The sequence below is a fragment of the Lissotriton vulgaris genome, unplaced genomic scaffold (assembly GCF_964263255.1).
Source record: "Lissotriton vulgaris unplaced genomic scaffold, aLisVul1.2 SCAFFOLD_2054, whole genome shotgun sequence".
NCBI classification, from domain to species: Eukaryota; Metazoa; Chordata; class Amphibia; order Caudata; family Salamandridae; genus Lissotriton; species Lissotriton vulgaris.
The window spans coordinates 296,211-316,887 of NW_028251103.1; the positions used below are offsets into that span (position 1 = coordinate 296,211).

At 42.6% G+C, this 20,677-nt stretch overlaps 1 protein-coding gene across 1 annotated transcript in view; it reads right to left on the reverse strand.

The window, feature by feature from the left end:
• Positions 1-204: 204 nt before the first annotated feature.
• Positions 205-20,677, reverse strand: part of LOC147663027 (C-type lectin domain family 2 member B-like) — a 105,320-nt gene continuing 84,847 nt past the window's right edge. Inside the window, exon 5 of the mRNA XM_086950719.1 lies at positions 205-1,765. Coding sequence (XP_086806845.1) covers positions 1,654-1,765 — 112 coding nt within the window. The 3' untranslated portion in view covers positions 205-1,653. The remainder of the gene's footprint in view (positions 1,766-20,677) is intronic.

Below are 20,677 nucleotides of genomic sequence, written 5' to 3' on the forward strand. Positions count from 1 at the left end.
ACAGAGAAGTGTGCCATTCGCTCTAAGTCTTTACTACTTAGGGAATTGTGCATAACAAGTGTAACAGTAAATTATGCTTATGTAATTTAAATTTCACCTGTGCCTAATTAAGAGTCTCTGAGAGGCCATCATTCAATGGAGGTAAGGGCCCAGATGTTTCTGGGCTAGGCAGCTGAATTTATGTCACACCATTTCTTTTTTTCTCGAAGGGCAGCTGTAAGTCTAGTACCTCAGCCTCATCCAAGCCTCTCTTCTGTTGGTGGCCCAAGTGGCAAGTCAAGCTCCATCTTAGGTGAGGTATCAAGCCCACTGGTGTTCTGTAAGTCAAGGTTTAAGGTGTCACCAGTCTAATGAGGGGGTGGCAAGTAATCCCTTCACCCCCTCATCATCAATATACTGGGGTGCACCTGCTTTGACAAAACATCAGAATCAGAGGCAAAAAGATAATGGAGCCTCTGTTGATAGCTGTGGTGGATTAGAGGCACAGGATTGGAGTCAGGGTGCAAGACGACTGGTGATCCCAGCAGGCCACCATCCCCTTGAGTTTAGCAATCCCATTGGGTCGCAAATTGCAACCTGCCTCATTAATATTCATGAGGGAGGTCGATTTGTGACCCACCAGGAAACGCTAAATGAAACTCATGGAGTTTATACATTAGGAATAGCAATGACCTGATTGGGATTCACAGTAAATCGCAATTAGGTAATGGCTATTTCCAATATTGACACATGTGTCCCTCAGTGTTCAAAGCTCATCTTGATCTCTCTCTCTGGTGCGATTGTGCAGGAAAGAAGTTTGTTTGAGAACAGTCATAGCACATAAGCCCGCCTCGTGGGACTGAGGAAGCCACTCCCATCTACGTCACAGACTTTACTCTCTCTGTGCTAATTTAGTCATCAACGCTCGAAGGTATCATATGTGTGATATCCTGCGGGTGTGGGTAAATGAATGAACAAATACAAACTTCGAGCAGTAAAACTGCTTCAGCAAGCGTGATTCTGCCTCCCAGAGCTTGGGGTCGTCGGATCCATCTCTCTACTCTTGTGGTGAGTGTTTCAGTTCTTGTCCATAACTGCCTGTAAGAGCTGTTTCTACTGATGACGAGACCCGGATATCTCACTCCTTCTTCCAAGACACAGGAAGGTGCAGCCCCATCCTAGAAGGTTATGGCTGAGTGGGGGCAGCTCCGACTTGCTCCAGTAGATGTGAATACCTAAGTATGCCCCAAACCTGATCACGTCACAGCACTGGTGCACAGGGCAGAGGTTCCCAAACTGTGCACCGCCGCACCCCAGTGCCCCTGCCTGACTTTGGCTGGATGAGCCCAGCTCCAGGCTGAGTGCAGAAAACAGCAACTAGATGCAGTGACCACACAGCCCGAGAGCAGGCACATATAGTGAAAAGAGAGAGTAGACATATCCCTCCATTGCACGCTCTATTCTCCATTCCTTCATCAGAACTTTCTTCAGGGATTAAAAATGTAATGGACTATTGGTCAAGGGATTTACAGTTCGATAACGTTTGGGAATCACTGCCATGAAGTGATCAGAGATTATAGGAAGTTATAATTGACGATCTTTTCAGCAAACACTATGCAGCAGCGCCGCCCAGTGGCAGAGATGGGTACTCTGCAGCCTCCTTGGTGCCAGTGATCAGACGTGGGGCTCCTTAGTGCAGATGTAAGGTCTCGGGAGTCCACACGAAGATAGCCACACGGCTCGGTATCCAATGAAAGCGCACTCCCCGGAGTCTGTTATTGAACATCTGGAAAGAGAGAGACAAGGTCCGCAGTGAGACTGAGGCGGGCAGAGGCGAGGATTCAAAGCAGCAAGTGAAAGACATGGAGACTTTAAAGAAAGTGGAGACAATGGAACATAAATCAGTGCAGGTCATGGGTAGGGAGGTACACAATGTAGTGGGAATGTAAATGTAAATGTATAGGCATTTATATAGCGCACTACTTACCCGTAGGGTCCCAAGGCGCTTCGACCGCTGCGAAACCCTTCCTGGCTTCCCTGAGAGATGGTCCCTTAATGGGTATCTCCAGGGTGAGAACAGGCATCCCCGGCGGTCTGGTGGGGCCGTTAGTGAAGATGAGGCAAGCTAATGCCCAGAGTTGCCGAGTGTGATCGCTGATCAGAGTGGGCACCGAGGCGAGAGAATTATCGAGTCCGCTGACCCTGGTCCAGAAACCTGCCGCGCATCGAACCCTGGTCCCGGGCCGTCCTCTGCTCTCGGGTCTGCCGCCTCTAACCAGTGAGCCACACTACTTCACTCAGAGGGAGGGACTCAGTATTGAGAATGAAGACATAAGTGAATACTTGTTCTTATATACACTGCTTTTAAACAACGAAGGGAATGACTGAGGAGAGGGGTAATCTTTCAAAAGAACTAAAATCCCCCTGGACCAGAAAAACATCATGACTTAAAACACATTCTGTATCTTGTTTCTTGTGCCCTAAAGTAACCATAACTCGTGCCCTCGCACTGCTTATGACCTCACATATTACATCACTCATGACATGTTCTGTGATATCATTAAGGACAACACTGTGCATGACGGAACTAAGTTACAGTTACTCTATTTAACTTTAACTGTTGAATTTAAATGGTTTAATTTCTTTAAAATGTTATTTTTTAACTAACATTTTCACCTAACCATAAAGTTCCTTTTAGTTTTTGCTTTAAAGTAAGATATTATTACCTTACCCAACAGTAGCATCCCCTTAATATTTGGTATTCGACTCAATATACGCACACACACAAACACACACACACTTCTGTCTCCCCCACATGGGAGTTACTCGTAATCAATTGAGTTTGAAGAACTCAGGATTAAGAACGAAGACTGATGAGTGAATACTTTTTCTTCATGTGTATGTTGACTGGGATGTAGAATATCTTGCTGAGATTCAGCTTTGAATTATAGCGGGGGAACATCATCTACCTGAGGCCACACATCATCCATGAGATGAAGCGTCACAGTTTCAGTGCTATAGCCCTTCCTGAAGACACACATTGTCCATGATATGAAGCATTGTAGGTCCAGTGTTAAATCCCTACCTGAAACCAGATATCATCCATGATATGAAGCGTCACTGTTCCAGTGCTATTCCCCAACGTGAAGCTAAACTCAAAGACAACTTGTAGGTTTTTTCCAAAATATGTTGGCTAAGTAAGTTACAATTTTGGCTAGAATCAGAAGGTTGGCGTCATACACCATGCTTTATTATATTTTACCCTCTTCAAGGCGCTGCATGCCCTGGGCCCCCCATGCATTACCCCTCTCTTCCAGTGGTACAAGCCATTGCGAGCTCTAAGATCAGCCGAGCAGTGGCTGGCTGTAGTCCCTAGAGTAAGGAAAGTCCGCTGGGGAGGCAGAAGTCTCTCCCGGGGTGCCGCCAAGGCATGGAATGCGCTACCGTTAAGCCTCAGACAGATCCCCGACTTGCTCAATTTTAGGAGGGCCCTTAAAACTTGGCTTTTCACACACTAACTCCCTTGCCCGTGCCCTCTAGCAATCAGTCAGCGCCAGGACACCTTCGGGTAACAGCGCGCTTTAAAAATTTCAAAAATAAATAAATTATATAAATTGCCTGCTCTCAAGTAAAGTCACTTATTACGCTGTGAAGATTTTCCCCTACTCCCTTCCTCCACCCCCTTCTTCCCCACAGTTGGTATTCTCCTAGAGTTAGACCAGAGGGTGCCTTAGCATGTTGGGGCGGGGGTATGTGTAGAGAAGCTTGTGGTGGACCATTGGAGAGCAGTGAGAGGCAGGAGCCTGGGTGTATGGTGGACAGAAGAGATCGAATAAAAAATGGAACTTACCTGCATGAAGTCTATTCTTTACAACAATGGCGACGACTGGTCTGCGTAAGGGAGCAGGGCAGATCTCCTTCCCTTCCATGTGCCTCAACCACCTCAGGTCCAGCTGTTCTTATTTATTGCCTTGTGGCTCACAAGGTCAAAGTACTCTTTTACCTATGGTGCTGCCTGCCTTCACTCTTTGATCTATGAGCCTTTTCGCCTCCGGGAGTTCCCTTTCTTTGGGAGCTAAGGCTGGACTCCTCTGTGGATCTCCTTGGATTAAGCTGTCCTCTTCAAACAAACCATCCCTTCTATTACAGTGACTCTGGATCTTCGCTCTCTCTTTTGCCCTCCCGGTGTGTCTTGTGGAGACTAGCTGTCTGTTTTTGAGAGGCCTCCCCTTCATTTGGTTTCATGCTCTTTCTGGCAGCTCCATTTTGTGACAACCTTGTTGGCCTGCAAGCTTCTCCCTCATCGCGTTTCTTGGGGGCGCTCCTCCATCAGGGACAAACTCTCTGATCAGCTTCTTGCATTGCTGTGGAGCACTCACCGACAAGTCCCGCCTGCATGTCCCAGAAGCCTCCTTTCCTCTTCGGTGATACACACACCTTCTGAGGCATTGCCGCAGCGGAGGTCAGGCAGCACGCCCCAACCAGACCTTTTCTGCTAAGTCTTCAGTGATACGCTCATCCTTATTTGAGGTGGGTCCTCATTTTGAGGCAGTTCTTCTTTAGCTTGTCACCAGTGCTTTCGGTGATATGCACACCTCTTCAGTGTCTCACCAGTGTTATTGGTGATACGCACACCCCTTACAAATATATATTACAAAGATTCTTCTATTTTGTGAGGCGTGTCTTCCCTACCTCTTCGGTGATACGCACACCCTATCGCGGTACAACAAAATAAAATAACCTGATTGTGTTATGTGCGTCAGCCTTGGGCAGTTCCTTCAGTTTCTGAGGTGTGTTACTAAAGTCCTTGTATTTTGGTGATACGAAAACCTTTAACTTAAGTACTTCTAAGGATAATAGTATCTCTGCCTCACCAATTACATATATAACTTTTCATTTATTTTTTGTTTTCCTTCTTCACTTTCTTTTGGGCCATATTGAGTGCTGTATTTAGTAACAATGGCTGCTAAAATGGCTCAACCTCCACCTTTCCTAAATGAGTTAGGAGAGCCTAACACTGCATGGAAGGACTGGGTAAAAATCTTCCAATCCTTCTCTATAGGAATTGGTGAGGAAAAGTTCAGCCCTATAAGGTAACCACATATATTGCTTCATAACCTAGGTATACCTGGAAGAAAGATTTTTGACACTCTACCAGATCCTATGCAAGGTCTTAATGCCGAAAATGAGGATAATGATGTATATAAAGTTTGCTTACTTGAATTAAAAATAAAAAAAACTTTGGTGATAAGATTAAAATAGTCTGTTGAACACCAAATCTTTTTCTGCAGGACCCAAGGAAAACAAGAAAGTTTTACCAGCTATGTAGCTATCCTAAGAGGCTTAAATAAATTATGCTAATTTGGTGAACTCAATGATTGTCTCGTAAGAGATCAGCTAGTACAATGCAGAAACAACTCCAAAATACAAAAAAAATTGTTACAACAACAACCTAATCCAGGCGAAGCTATTGAAATAGCAAAGTCCATTGAACGTACTGCCATGTCTTTCAAAGAAATAACATGCTCCCAACACAGATCTTGAGCAAGTTTCAGAAATTGCCAATCTGTCTATTGATGACACCGTATGTAAAATAAAACCAGACAGGAATGCCAGCCTCGTTCGTGAAGCAGAGATCAGTAAACGCAAATGTTGCCGCTGTGGAAGTAGTAGCCACTTAGCTAACTGTTAGAAATGGGATTTCTGGTTGGCTAAGGCTTGCGCCAAAGCCAGGGAGAAACCACTACTCTAGTCAGGGCGGGGAGTTACATGCTGAAGATAACCCCTGCTCATCCCCTTGGTAGCTTGGCACGTGTAGTCAGGCTTATCCCAGAGGCAATGTGTACAGCGTTTGCGCAACACACATACAGCAACAACATACTAGGCACACCATAAAAGGAACTCCACACAAGGTTATGTATAAAAATAGCCTTTGTATTATCATAAACACATTAGAGTAGTAATCACACAATATACACTGTGCCAACTGGCACTGGGCAATATTTACAGGGGATTATATACACATGACAGGGCCAATTGGGCCACTGTCAGAACCATCTCAAAGTGAACATATAAATGTAGAACCAATAATAAACGTAGAACACAACCAGTAATTACTGGCAAACACTGGACTCAGCATCATCCTGCAACATAAATCATATTATGCATTCAGTATCACATCAGGCGTAAAATAAATGATGTGCCAACCTCGTAAGCCTAAACACATTCGACCATAAACTCCTAATCACAAATCACATTAGAGGCATAATTCACAGTAGAAAATAACCTCACAACCACAACCACAGTATGCAAAGCCTCTTAATCATAAACCAGCTTAGAGGCATAAATCACATTTCCTGTGCACCAATTAAATCACATTAGCGCCTGGCGCCCTATCAGCCTAACAGTCCCCCTGGTCAACTGGCCTTCTCATAGGGCTCAAATATCCTATGTCCATAATGTCAGGGCAGCTGCCAATGCAGCAAAATCAAAAGTGTGCAATTGCGCTGGGGCAGAGGAGTGTACCCCACTCCTGTCTCACTCAAAATGGCCCCAAAGAAACTATGGCCTAAACATTCCAGCTGCCGCTAATTGCCATGCAGCTGTGATGACGAGATTAGGCACTGGCACCGGCTGTGCCCTGAGAGCCCGCCTGGGACTATATAAACAAATATGCTGCCAAACCAGTGCAGGTGCCCTCTATCAGGCGGGGCAGCTGTAAACAAAGTAAAGGGGCCCTTTAAACAACTGTGCCTCTAATATGGGAAATATGGCACTGGCATTACATGTGCCGCCTGAGCCCTTCTCTGTGACTCTCAGAAAACAAAAGTGCAACTGTGATGCAGCTGCCCTCCAGCAGGTGGGGCAGCTGTACAAATTGCCAAAACGGGAGAAACGCAGGCCCCCCTGGGCCCTCTGGACTTTCCCGGGCGCTAACAACAATGTAGCCTACGTCAGAGCGGCCCGCTCTCCTGCAGGTCCGCTCAGGACAGGAAATTACCGGCAATGTGCCTCGAATGGTACCCCAACGGGGTAGAAGCTCCCACTCACCGGGGATCCTCTTCTCCTCGGCTGATCTCCGGATCTTCTCTGGCCTCCTCTGGACTGGGGACAGGAGCCCGGGATCTTCTGTAGCCGGCTCGGGGCTCTGTGGTGTCGATTGGCCGCCACTCAGCAATGCTGCTCACTGGGGCTGCTCGGGGACGTTAGAGTGGAGCCAGCTACTTCACCCAGGCCCTCTCCTGGGGCTCTGGACTTCCCTTCTCAGACATGTGGGTCTCTCCCATGCTCAAGGGAACCCCGTTCAGACTTCCGTCAGCCCAAGGTAGGCCCTGCCCACAACCAGGCAGCTTGCATGGCTTTCGGGTCACCGTGCTCGATCGCGGTGGCTCCAGTGAAGATTTCCAAATGCGAGATGGGCGCCCGCTCGCTGGAGTAACATCAGTAATGTGGGGTGGGCACCTGCGAGGTAAATAAAATCCAAAGCGGGGTGGGCTCCCGCTATAAAATAACGATAATTTGCGGCATAAAAGCGGGACGGGCTCCTGCTACTCTCCCCAACATTAGGGGAAATCCCCATGTCGGAATTCCCTCTGGAAAGATTGCAGCTCAGAGCTTTGGAGCCCTTGTGCTCCTTTTCTTTGGCAGATCAAAATAAAGCGCAAGAGGTCCCAAAAAGTCCTTAGGGATCAAGGTGAAAATGCTGGGCCCAGGGAGGCACACCCTCATGGTAGTTCCTTCGGGGCCCAAGCAGAAGCATGCCACAGCAGGTTCAGCAACAAGCACCAGCACACAATCATGGGGTCACAGCCCCTTTACTTATACCCATATTCTCTTTGTTCTGCAGCACATGGCTTGGCGGAACCAGATGCAAGTGGTTCAGGGGGAATTGGAGCACTTTGTTTACCAAGCTCCTCTTCCCCTTTGTCATGTGGGGGCTCGGTGATCATACACACCACAGGGGCAGAGCCAGCATTGTCCAGGCTAGGCACAGATCTATTCAGGGTCAGGGGAGTACTCCTCCCACTACTCCCAATTTAGATGTCCCATTCAGCCTAGTGCTGAGTCACTCTGCCCCTTGTGGAGCCACACACACCTTCCAGCACCTGTCACTCAAAAGCCAGACGTGCAATTCACATCAGGCAGGTAGACACACAGCACACAGAAATGCCAACTTCTAAAAGTGACATTTCTCAAATAGTCATAAAAAATCTGCGCACACCATTGCACAGCATTTATTATTACAATTCCAAATATACAAAACTCGACCACGCTGCTCCTCCCATATCAGGAATTACCACTGACACACTGATCAGGGAATCCTCAATGCATTCCTACGGGAGGGCAGGCCAATCTCACATAATGTAACATAGAGAACACATGCATGTTACACTGGACAGCAGTGCTAAAGTGCCCAGAGGCCTAAAACCACCAACACCATGTCAGAAATAAGGTAGGGAGAAAGGCAAAAGTTTTCGGGGTGACCCTGCAAAAAGCGCCAAGTCCAACACTAACCATCCCAGTTGCCAAGCTAAGTCCAGTATCTGCAGAAAATGCAATAAGAGAGGACATTTAGCAAGAGTTTGTTGGAGCTTTTCAAAAAAGCACAATGATGTAGATAATTCTACAAAGGTAAAGTCACAAACTATAAAAAAAACAAATGGTGTTCCAAGCACAGAAGTGTAAGGATGTTAACCAATTAAGTACCCTGAATGTAAAGTAGGTTTAAATGGCAAACAAATTAAACTGTTCGTGGATTCGAGCTCTCCATTCACTTTTATTAATGTTACTGATTTCGAGGCCATAAATATTTACGAAGATGGAATCTTACTATCTGCAGACATTACCTAAGCTGTTACACAGAGAATCCTATTCCTCTTGAGGTATGATCAAAACCTATATCACATTTAAAGAACGATCAACCCTTGGGAAAGTATATCTAGTGGAAGAAGCGTTGAACCTTCTCTAGTGGCAATATCAAAAAGAAATAGGAATTAAACTAGACACTAACAAGCCAGAACAGGCCCTAACGATAGACTGTTCCATCACAGGCAAATCAGTGTGCATCCAATTCCCAGAATTGTTCACAACTAAACTAGGCCTACCACAAATTCTAAAATGAATTAAAATTGAGATTTAATGCCAAACCAGTTGTTCATAAAACCCATACCCCATCCAATGTGGGAACCCCTTAAAATGGAATTGGCCAGAATAAAGACCTTGATATCATCCAACCTATAGATTGCTCAGAATGGGTAGCTTCATTAGTTATAACTAAGAAAACCCAAGGGGAAGACATTAGATTATGCATTGACCTTAGAGACGTTAACAACAGCATTTTAATTGAAAGGCACCCGTTGCCTTGCAATAACGAGTTTCTAGGCACGATGGGGGAGTCAACCCGCTTCAGCATCCTAGACCTTACCATGGTATACCATCAAGTAGAATTATACCCAGATTCCAGGGATAGGTCGCATTTACCACACCCATGGGTACATTCATGTTCTGCAGGATGCCATTCGGGTATATGGGTTAGCCTCAGTGGCTGCAGTATTTAAAAAAATTATGCAACATATTTTACAGGGCATAGCAAAACATGTTTCCAAGATTACTTTTTAATATATTGTGCCACCACTGAGGAGCATGATGTACTGCTAATGCAGGTTCTGTCCAAGTTCAAAGAGATGGACCTAACTTTAAAGGAAGATAAATGCCAGATAGGTGTAGGCGCTGTTGAATACCTTGGGCACACCATCTCTAAGGATGGTTTCAAACCTAAACTGAGTCTACTTGACGAAGTAGAGAAAGCCCATGCCCCCAAATCCAAACAAGAACTTGTCTTTCTTAGGTCTTGCAAAATATATGGCGAAATATGTAAAAAGTTTTGCAGACTTAACAAGTAACCTCAAATAACTCACATAATACCATGCGCCATACAGATGGCAAAAAGAACACCAGTCCTCATTTGAAAAGATAAAATGTGCTATTCTCTCTGATCCTTACTTATGTAAGTTTGATCCCTGCAGGAAAACTATTCTTACCACAGACACCAGCAACAAATGACTTGGGCCCACATTATCTCAAATCATCAATAGTAAAGAACCCATAGTGACCTTTGCCTCGCGCACCCTTAGTAACTCTGAGAGAAACTACTCCGTGGTGGAGAAATCACTTTACATTGTATTTATGGGGGATCAAATTCACAGTTCCTACAGATGACAAACCACCTATGTTCATGTTCAGTCCTAAAGGATCCCTTAACAGCAAACCACGGGTTCCCAGATGGGTGCTGGGATTGGAACGTTTTTGCTTCAAATTAGAATATGTCTCTGGCAATCTCAACAAAGCTGCAGAGTTCCTATCCAGGGCGCCTTTACGGATAGAGGAGACACCTGAATACCCCATCTTGGAAATCCATTCTTCCGCGATAAGCCCAATAGAATGGGCAGACCACTTTGTTCAGGATGAGACCCTAGTTCAACTCAAAGCTTACGTTACAAGGTTGGCCAAAAGTACGTAGTGAAGTCAACAAGGAAATTAGTACATTTTGGAAAGTTTTCCATGAAATCAACCTGCACCAGGACTGTATACGGATAAATGACAATACAATACCTACCATAGATCTCGTACACAAAGGTCACCTAAGGAGAAGTTTGACGAAAACAAGACTCAGAGAACGCTAATGGTTTCCACACATGAATTCATTAGTGGAAGCTAGAATGTGGACCTAGAGGATCTCTAGGATCATCCCTTGTTGGGCACACTTTGCCATTATCTTTCTAAGAAGAAAAGATTTCCATTCTTTTGGTTTGTTGTTCATCAGAGTAAATTTATTGATTGTTGACGTATTTTATTAATTTTCCATGATTTTTCTACTTCTTGACATGTTTAAAGTACAGGCAATGTCATTCTGTCTAATCATATCCAATGCATTTCGGGCATTATGAGGTCATGCCCTTCATCAGGGAAATAGACACTGTAAAAACGAAAATGGGGTAACATTTACTAATCTAAAAAAATAAAAAAAAATTGCATCACAGTTAAAATAGTGCATCACAGTTAAAAAGGTGCATACAAGTCAAACGTGCAATGTGATCGTATGGGAGTGGTATACAGGCAAGGATATACGTGCAAGGGTACGGGAACGCAGTTACTTACATGCCTTTCTCCATGTAAGTTTCAAATCTGAAAGGAATGGGGAGGATACTGTTAGATTGTATCACAGATATTAGCGCAAACGTGGAAAAACGGGGGATTTGTACGCGAGTCAAAAAGACCGCGTGTGTATCTCATCGAAACTAACCTGGTGGAAGACAAGTTCGGTTTGATGTTTGTTGTTCTTTGCGCCGTAGCGGTTCAAACGTAGCAGCGGCTGCCAAAGGGTCAGTCCGCGCTTTCCTTATTTTGAAAAATAGCGGTCATGTGGGGTATCACGTGATACAAGTTAGTGAAAAAAAGACTACAGCGTTATGGCGCTCTTGTCAGACGATTATATTAATCGGTGTTTCAATCATTGTGGGAACTACTGGGAAAAATGCTATGGTGGTGTTTCTGATACATAGGGGAAAATAAAAATGAAAATAATATTAAGAAATACTATAAAAAAACGATCATAGGGGCCACGAACTTGTGGGGTCCTAATACCAGGATCGACACAGTGATCGGTTGTGCTATAGGTGGAGGCTAGGGAGAGTGGTGGAAAATGTGGTATGTGTGTACATATGTCAGGTATTATGGAACCTACAACAGTATACACAAGCAACAGTCTGCAGAGCAAATATTTTAAAGGTAACACGAAAATTCAATTCTTTCATTGAGACCCATTGGTTTTTGGGTAAACAATTTGTAAATCCAGTAATTCTCTCTTCTGAGTAAGAATTTCGTATTGTCTCTTCCCTCAATCTTCTGGATAGTCTCAAGAATGATGTACTTAATTTGAGAAGCATTGTGTTGCGCTTCTAAAAAATGTGATGATAGAGCTGATTTGGTGTTCTTCAGACGGATGTTAGATTTGTGTTCAATTAAGCGTGTCTTAATGCGACGCTCTGTTTTGCCCACGTACATTTTCCCACATGGGCATCTGATTCCGTATATCAGGTTGGACGATTCACAGGTGCCATTTACCTTTAATTTGATGGGGTAACCTTGTGTGGGATGACATATTTCGTTGCCTCTAATGATATTGTTGCAACTGCCACAATTCAAACAAGGTTTGGTGCCTGAGTATGTGGTGATGTCAGGAAGTTTGTTCCGGAGGATTTCCCCCAAGTTCTTAGCTCTGTTGAATGCAAAGATAGGTTTAGAGTTGAAAGATTGTTTAAAATCCGGTTCCATATTCAAAATTGACCAGTGTTTCAGGATGGATTGTTTGTATTTTTTACTTGCAGTAGAGTATTTGGATACAGCTACAATCCGTGTTTGCTCAGTTTTTTCTTTTGGAGTTAAGAGTTTGGATCTGTCCGTGTTGTCGATTCTGATTCTGCTTTCTTCCACTAGGGTTGGTGGATAACCTCTCGAGGTGAATTTCTTGGTCATTTGTTTGAGTCTAATTTTCAATGTTTGTTCATCCGAACTGATTCGCTTAACTCTAGCCATTTGCGAAAATGGTAAGTTCTTGATGAGGTTTGGTTCATGGAAACTTGTGAATAGAAGCATATTATTTCTATCGGTTGGCTTTGTATATAGATCCGTTTTGAACCCTTCAGGGGAAATTGTTATCTTGACATCTAGAAAATTGACCTCAGTGTCCGATATGTCCCATGTTAATTGGATCCTTTGGTCAATGTCATTGAATTTCTTCAATTGTGTATCTAGGGCTTCCTTAGTGTTAGTCCAAATTAGGAAAAGGTCGTCAATATACCTCACTATCATCTTGAGATTATCTGTCCATTCGGGTTTAGAGAAGATGTGTTGTTGTTCATACCATTGCATGAATATATTGGCATATACGGGTGCCGCCGAATTGCCCATTGCCATGCCCGTGAGTTGTTGGTACCAAGATTGTTCAACTTTAAAGTAGCTGTGGTAAAGAATAAACTGCATTAGTTCCATGAGAAATGTTTGGAAATCTATATCAAGATCAGAGTTCAAAAGGGCATTCTCCAAGGCTTCTATGCCCATGTCATGCGGTATGCTCGTATATAGGCTACGAACATCAGCTGTGCATAAGATTAGGTTGTCCGTTTGGTTGACTGTTATCTTTTGTAATTTCTGTAGAAATTGCGTAGTATCCTTAATATAAGTTTGCATTGATTGTACTGGTTTTTGCAAATACTTATCAATGAGTTGGCCGATAGGTTTATGGAGGCTACCTATAGTGGATACTATCGGTCGCCTCGGAGGGTCATAGGTGTTTTTATGAATTTTGGGAACCATCCTTAGTGTTGGACTTTTAGGGTTCAACGTTGTTAAGAACTGTTTTGTTCTGTCCGTGATGGTGCCTTTTTTATGGGCTTCGTCAATGATGATTTTGAGTGTTTTTGAATATTCCAGTGTCGGGTTTTGATTCAAAATTGTATAGGTTTGGGTATCTGAAATATGTTCCATCACTTTTGAATTGTACATCTCTGTGTTCATGATAACAATGACTCCCCCTTTGTCGGCTTTGGTGAAGATGATACTGTTGTCGTTGGCCATTCTGTGTAATGTATCAAGGTCGTTTTGCGTTATGTTTCTTTGTTTGGGTTTGGTATGTTTCAACTTCTGTAGATCTTGTCGTACTAGATTTTCAAATAAGTCTAATGTTTTGTGGCTCATTGGAGCTTGGAAAGAACTTTGGGGTCGTAAGCCCAATAGTTGGTCTTGTTCTGTTTGTGGTCGCTTGGGTACTATGTTATCGAAGAAGTGTCTCAATCTGAGTTTCCTCATGAATTTAAATAAGCTCACCTCTAATTCCAAGTTGTCTGTGCTGGTAGTAGGAACAAAGGACATCCCCCTTTGTAATATTTGTAATTCGTGTGAGTTGAAATTTTTGTCACTGATGTTAATCACTAGTTGTTCTGGGGTTGGTTCTTTTTCTTCATTTTCTCTTTCTCCTTGATGTTGGCCGATGTGCTTCGTGTGGTCGGTGGATCTCTTTCTTTGTCCTTTTCTAATGCTTCGCCTGGGTCTCCTTTTTGGGCTTGACCCTGTTCTAAAAAAGGATTCGGTTCCATAGGTTTACTTGTGGTGGGTTCTTCCATAGTTGTTTTTTCTTGGGTGGTTCAACTTGGTGGAGGTCTACGTGATTTTTGGGTGGTGTCACTATCCGTGGATGATGTGTCTGTATTCGAATTGTACGGCTTATTTCTTCGTTTCTGCGCATAGATGTCTGCCCATGTGTAGACTTCCCCTAAGCGGTAATCCAAAGTGTCCCTCTTAAATTTGCGAATTTTTCTTTCGTTGATCTCTTTTGTGTGACGGTCTATTTGGTTTTTAATTTCCTCTAAGGTCGTCTTTAATTCATCTTCCGACATCATTTTGGAAAGTTCTGATGAAGTTTTTTCTATCTCCATGCTCAGTTCCTCCAAAATTGTAGACAATTCTTGTATGATCAGAAGGATCAGGTCTAGGGAGCATTTATTTAAAATTTCATACCAGCGCTCCTGGAATTTTTTAGAATGTTTGCATAAGGATGGTTTCAAAGCGATTCTTAGGCCTCGTGGTATGCGTGAATTTCGATGGTATTTTATGAGAGTACTGGCGTGTAGTTGTTGATTCGTTTTCCTTTTGGAAAGGTACAGCAATTGTTTGATATTTTGCTCTTTAGATCGGCTCGTGGTTTCCTGTGTGAGTTCATCCCTGATTAATGAGTAGATTTGATCAGCATCTTTGGTTTCAAATGCGAAGGTGGAGGCACGGGCCTCTGTACTTTTAGAGATGTCCTCGTAGTTGCTCATTCTTGTGTTCTAGTTATGTTTATATGTGCGTGCGATCCTTCCTGTGGACACTCACTGGTTAAATTACAATTTAGAAATGGATGGATGCACAGCTGGTTATATGTAACAAAAAGTTCCTTTTGAATTGAAGGGTTGTTAGTAAGTTTTTGTAGGTGCTCCACAAGGTGGCGCCAGGGGTCCGATGGCGTCGAGTAAGTAAATGCTAGAATGTGGACCTAGAGGATCTCTAGGGTCATCCCTTGTTGGGCACACTTTGCCATTATCTTTCTAAGAAGAAAAGATTTCCATTCTTTTGGTTTGTTGTTCATCAGAGTAAATTTATTGATTGTTGACGTATTTTATTAATTTTCCATGATTTTTCTACTTCTTGACATGTTTAAAGTACAGGCAATGTCATTCTGTCTAATCATATCCAATGCATTTCGGGCATTATGAGGTCATGCCCTTCATCAGGGAAATAGACACTGTAAAAACGAAAATGGGGTAACATTTACTAATCTCAAAAAAAAAAAAAAATTGCATCACAGTTAAAATAGTGCATCACAGTTAAAAAGGTGCATACAAGTCAAACGTGCAATGTGATCGTATGGGAGTGGTATACAGGCAAGGATATACGTGCAAGGGTACAGGAACGCAGTTACTTACATGCCTTTCTCCATGTAAGTTTCAAATCTGAAAGGAATGGGGAGGATACTGTTAGATTGTATCACGGAGATTAGCGCAAACGTGGAAAAACGGGGGATTTGTACGCGAGTCAAAAAGACCGCGTGTGTATCTCATCGAAACTAACCTGGTGGAAGACAAGTTCGGTTTGATGTTTGTTGTTCTTTGCGCCGTAGCGGTTCAAACGTAGCAGCGGCTGCCAAAGGGTCAGTCCGCGCTTTCCTTATTTTGAAAAAATAGCGGTCATGTGGGGTATCACGTGATACTAGTTAGTGAAAAAAAGACTACAGCGTTATGGCGCTCTTGTCAGACGATTATATTAATCGGTGTTCCAATCATTGTGGGAACTACTGGGAAAAATGCTATGGTGGTGTTTCTGATACATACGGGAAAATAAAAATGAAAATAATATTAAGAAATACTATAAAAAAACGATCATAGGGGCCACGAACTTGTGGGGTCCTAATACCAGGGTCGACACAGTGATCGGTTGTGCTATAGGTGGAGGCTAGGGAGAGTGGTGGAAAATGTGGTATGTGTGTACATATGTCAGGTATTATGGAACCTACAACAGTATACACAAGCAACAGTCTGCAGAGCAAATATTTTAAAGGTAACACGAAAATTCAATTCTTTCATTGAGACCCATTGGTTTTTGGGTAAACAATTTGTAAATCCAGTAATTCTCTCTTCTGAGTAAGAATTTCGTATTGTCTCTTCCCTCAATCTTCTGGATAGTCTCAAGAATGATGTACTTAATTTGAGAAGCATTGTGTTGCGCTTCTAAAAAATGTGATGATAGAGCTGATTTGGTGTTCTTCAGACGGATGTTAGATTTGTGTTCAATTAAGCGTGTCTTAATGCGACGCTCTGTTTTGCCCACGTACATTTTCCCACATGGGCATCTGATTCCGTATATCAGGTTGGACGATTCACAGGTGCCATTTACCTTTAATTTGATGGGGTAACCTTGTGTGGGATGACATATTTCGTTGCCTCTAATGATATTGTTGCAACTGCCACAATTCAAACAAGGTTTGGTGCCTGAGTATGTGGTGATGTCAGGAAGTTTGTTCCGGAGGATTTCCCCCAAGTTCTTAGCTCTGGTGAATGCAAAGATAGGTGTAGAGTTGAAAGATTGTTTAAAATCCGGTTCCATATTCAAAATTGACCAGTGTTTCAGGATGGATTGTTTGTATTTTTTACTTGCAGTAGAGTATTTGGATACAGCTACAATCCTTGTTTGCTCAGTTTTTTCTTTTGGAGTTAAGAGTTTGGATCTGTCCGTGTTGTCGATTCTGATTCTGCTTTCTTCCACTAGGGTTGGTGGATAACCTCTCGAGGTGAATTTCTTGGTCATTTGTTTGAGTCTAATTTTCAATGTTTGTTCATCCGAACTGATTCGCTTAACTCTAGCCATTTGCGAAAATGGTAAGCTCTTGATGAGGTTTGGTTCATGGAAACTTGTGAATAGAAGCATATTATTTCTATCGGTTGGCTCTGTATATAGATCCGTTTTGAACCCTTCAGGGGAAATTGTTATCTTGACATCTAGAAAATTGACCTCAGTGTCCGATATGTCCCATGTTAATTGGATCCTTTGGTCAATGTCATTGAATTTCTTCAATTGTGTATCTAGGGCTTCCTTAGTGTTAGTCCAAATTAGGAAAAGGTCGTCAATATACCTCACTATCATCTTGAGATTATCTGTCCATTCGGGTTTAGAGAAGATGTGTTGTTGTTCATACCATTGCATGAATATATTGGCATATACGGGTGCCGCCGAATTGCCCATTGCCATGCCCGTGAGTTGTTGGTACCAAGATTGTTCAACTTTAAAGTAGCTGTGGTAAAGAATAAACTGCATTAGTTCCATGAGAAATGTTTGGAAATCTATATCAAGATCAGAGTTCAAAAGGGCATTCTCCAAGGCTTCTATGCCCATGTCATGCGGTATGCACGTATATAGGCTACGAACATCAGCTGTGCATAAGATTAGGTTGTCCGTTTGGTTGACTGTTATCTTTTGTAATTTCTGTAGAAATTGCGTAGTATCCTTAATATAAGTTTGCATTGATTGTACTGGTTTTTGCAAATACTTATCAATGAGTTGGCCGATAGGTTCATGGAGGCTACCTATAGTGGATACTATCGGTCGCATCGGAGGGTCATAGGTGTTTTTATGAATTTTGGGAACCATCCTTAGTGTTGGACTTTTAGGGTTCAACGTTGTTAAGAACTGTTTTGTTCTGTCCGTGATGGTGCCTTTTTTATGGGCTTCGTCAATGATGATTTTGAGTGTTTTTGAATATTCCAGTGTCGGGTTTTGATTCAAAATTGTATAGGTTTGGGTATCTGAAATATGTTCCATCACTTTTGAATTGTACATCTCTGTGTTCATGATAACAATGACTCCCCCTTTGTCGGCTTTGGTGAAGATGATACTGTTGTCGTTGGCCATTCTGTGTAATGTATCAAGGTCGTTTTGCGTTATGTTTCTTTGTTTGGGTTTGGTATGTTTCAACTTCTGTAGATCTTGTCGTACTAGATTTTCAAATAAGTCTAATGTTTTGTGGCTCATTGGAGCTTGGAAAGAACTTTGGGGTCGTAAGCCCAATAGTTGGTCTTGTTCTGTTTGTGGTCGCTTGGGTACTATGTTATCGAAGAAGTGTCTCAATCTGAGTTTCCTCATGAATTTAAATAAGCTCACCTCTAATTCCAAGTTGTCTGTGCTGGTAGTAGGAACAAAGGACATCCCCCTTTGTAATATTTGTAATTCGTGTGAGTTGAAATTTTTGTCACTGATGTTAATCACTAGTTGTTCTGGGGTTGGTTCTTTTTCTTCATTTTCTCTTTCTCCTTGATGTTGGCCGATGTGCTTCGTGTGGTCGGTGGATCTCTTTCTTTGTCCTTTTCTAATGCTTCGCCTGGGTCTCCTTTTTGGGCTTGACCCTGTTCTAAAAAAGGATTCGGTTCCATAGGTTTACTTGTGGTGGGTTCTTCCATAGTTGTTTTTTCTTGGGTGGTTCAACTTGGTGGAGGTCTACGTGATTTTTGGGTGGTGTCACTATCCGTGGATGATGTGTCTGTATTCGAATTGTACGGCTTATTTCTTCGTTTCTGCGCATAGATGTCTGCCCATGTGTAGACTTCCCCTAAGCGGTAATCCAAAGTGTCCCTCTTAAATTTGCGAATTTTTCTTTCGTTGATCTCTTTTGTGTGACGGTCTATTTGGTTTTTAATTTCCTCTAAGGTCGTCTTTAATTCATCTTCCGACATCATTTTGGAAAGTTCTGATGAAGTTTTTTCTATCTCCATGCTCAGTTCCTCCAAAATTGTAGACAATTCTTGTATGATCAGAAGGATCAGGTCTAGGGAGCATTTATTTAAAATTTCATACCAGCGCTCCTGGAATTTTTTAGAATGTTTGCATAAGGATGGTTTCAAAGCGATTTTCAGGCCTCGTGGTATGCGTGAATTTCGATGGTATTTTATGAGAGTACTGGCGTGTAGTTGTTGATTCGTTTTCCTTTTGGAAAGGTACAGCAATTGTTTGATATTTTGCTCTTTAGATCGGCTCGTGGTTTCCTGTGTGAGTTCATCCCTGATTAATGAGTAGATTTGATCAGCATCTTTGGTTTCAAATGCGAAGGTGGAGGCACGGGCCTCTGTACTTTTAGAGATGTCCTCGTAGTTGCTCATTCTTGTGTTCTAGTTATGTTTATATGTGCGTGCGATCCTTCCTGTGGACACTCACTGGTTAAATTACAATTTAGAAATGGATGGATGCACAGCTGGTTATATGTAACAAAAAGTTCCTTTTGAATTGAAGGGTTGTTAGTAAGTTTTTGTAGGTGCTCCACAAGGTGGCGCCAGGGGTCCGATGGCGTCGAGTAAGTAAATGCTAGAATGTGGACCTAGAGGATCTCTAGGGTCATCCCTTGTTGGGCACACTTTGCCATTATCTTTCTAAGAAGAAAAGATTTCCATTCTTTTGGTTTGTTGTTCATCAGAGTAAATTTATTGATTGTTGACGTATTTTATTAATTTTCCATGATTTTTCTACTTCTTGACATGTTTAAAGTACAGGCAATGTCATTCTGTCTAATCATATCCAATGCATTTCGGGCATTATGAGGTCATGCCCTTCATCAGGGAAATAGACACTGTAAAAACGAAAATGGGGTAACATTTACTAATCTCAAAAAAAAAAAAAAATTGCATCACAGTTAAAATAGTGCATCACAGTTAAAAAGGTGCATACAAGTCAAACGTGCAATGTGATCGTATGGGAGTGGTATACAGGCAAGGATATACGTGCAAGGGTACAGGAACGCAGTTACTTACATGCCTTTCTCCATGTAAGTTTCAAATCTGAAAGGAATGGGGAGGATACTGTTAGATTGTATCACGGAGATTAGCGCAAACGTGGAAAAACGGGGGATTTGTACGCGAGTCAAAAAGACCGCGTGTGTATCTCATCGAAACTAACCTGGTGGAAGACAAGTTCGGTTTGATGTTTGTTGTTCTTTGCGCCGTAGCGGTTCAAACGTAGCAGCGGCTGCCAAAGGGTCAGTCCGCGCTTTCCTTATTTTGAAAAAATAGCGGTCATGTGGGGTATCACGTGATACTAGTTAGTGAAAAAAAGACTACAGCGTTATGGCGCTCTTGTCAGACGATTATATTAATCGGTGTTCCAATCATTGTGGGAACTACTGGGAAAAATGCTATGGTGGTGTTTCTGATACATACGGGAAAATAAAAATGAAAATAATATTAAGAAATACTATAAAAAAACGATCATAGGGGCCACGAACTTGTGGGGTCCTAATACCAGGGTCGACACAGTGATCGGTTGTGCTATAGGTGGAGGCTAGGGAGAGTGGTGGAAAATGTGGTATGTGTGTACATATGTCAGGTATTATGGAACCTACAACAGTATACACAAGCAACAGTCTGCAGAGCAAATATTTTAAAGGTAACACGAAAATTCAATTCTTTCATTGAGACCCATTGGTTTTTGGGTAAACAATTTGTAAATCCAGTAATTCTCTCTTCTGAGTAAGAATTTCGTATTGTCTCTTCCCTCAATCTTCTGGATAGTCTCAAGAATGATGTACTTAATTTGAGAAGCATTGTGTTGCGCTTCTAAAAAATGT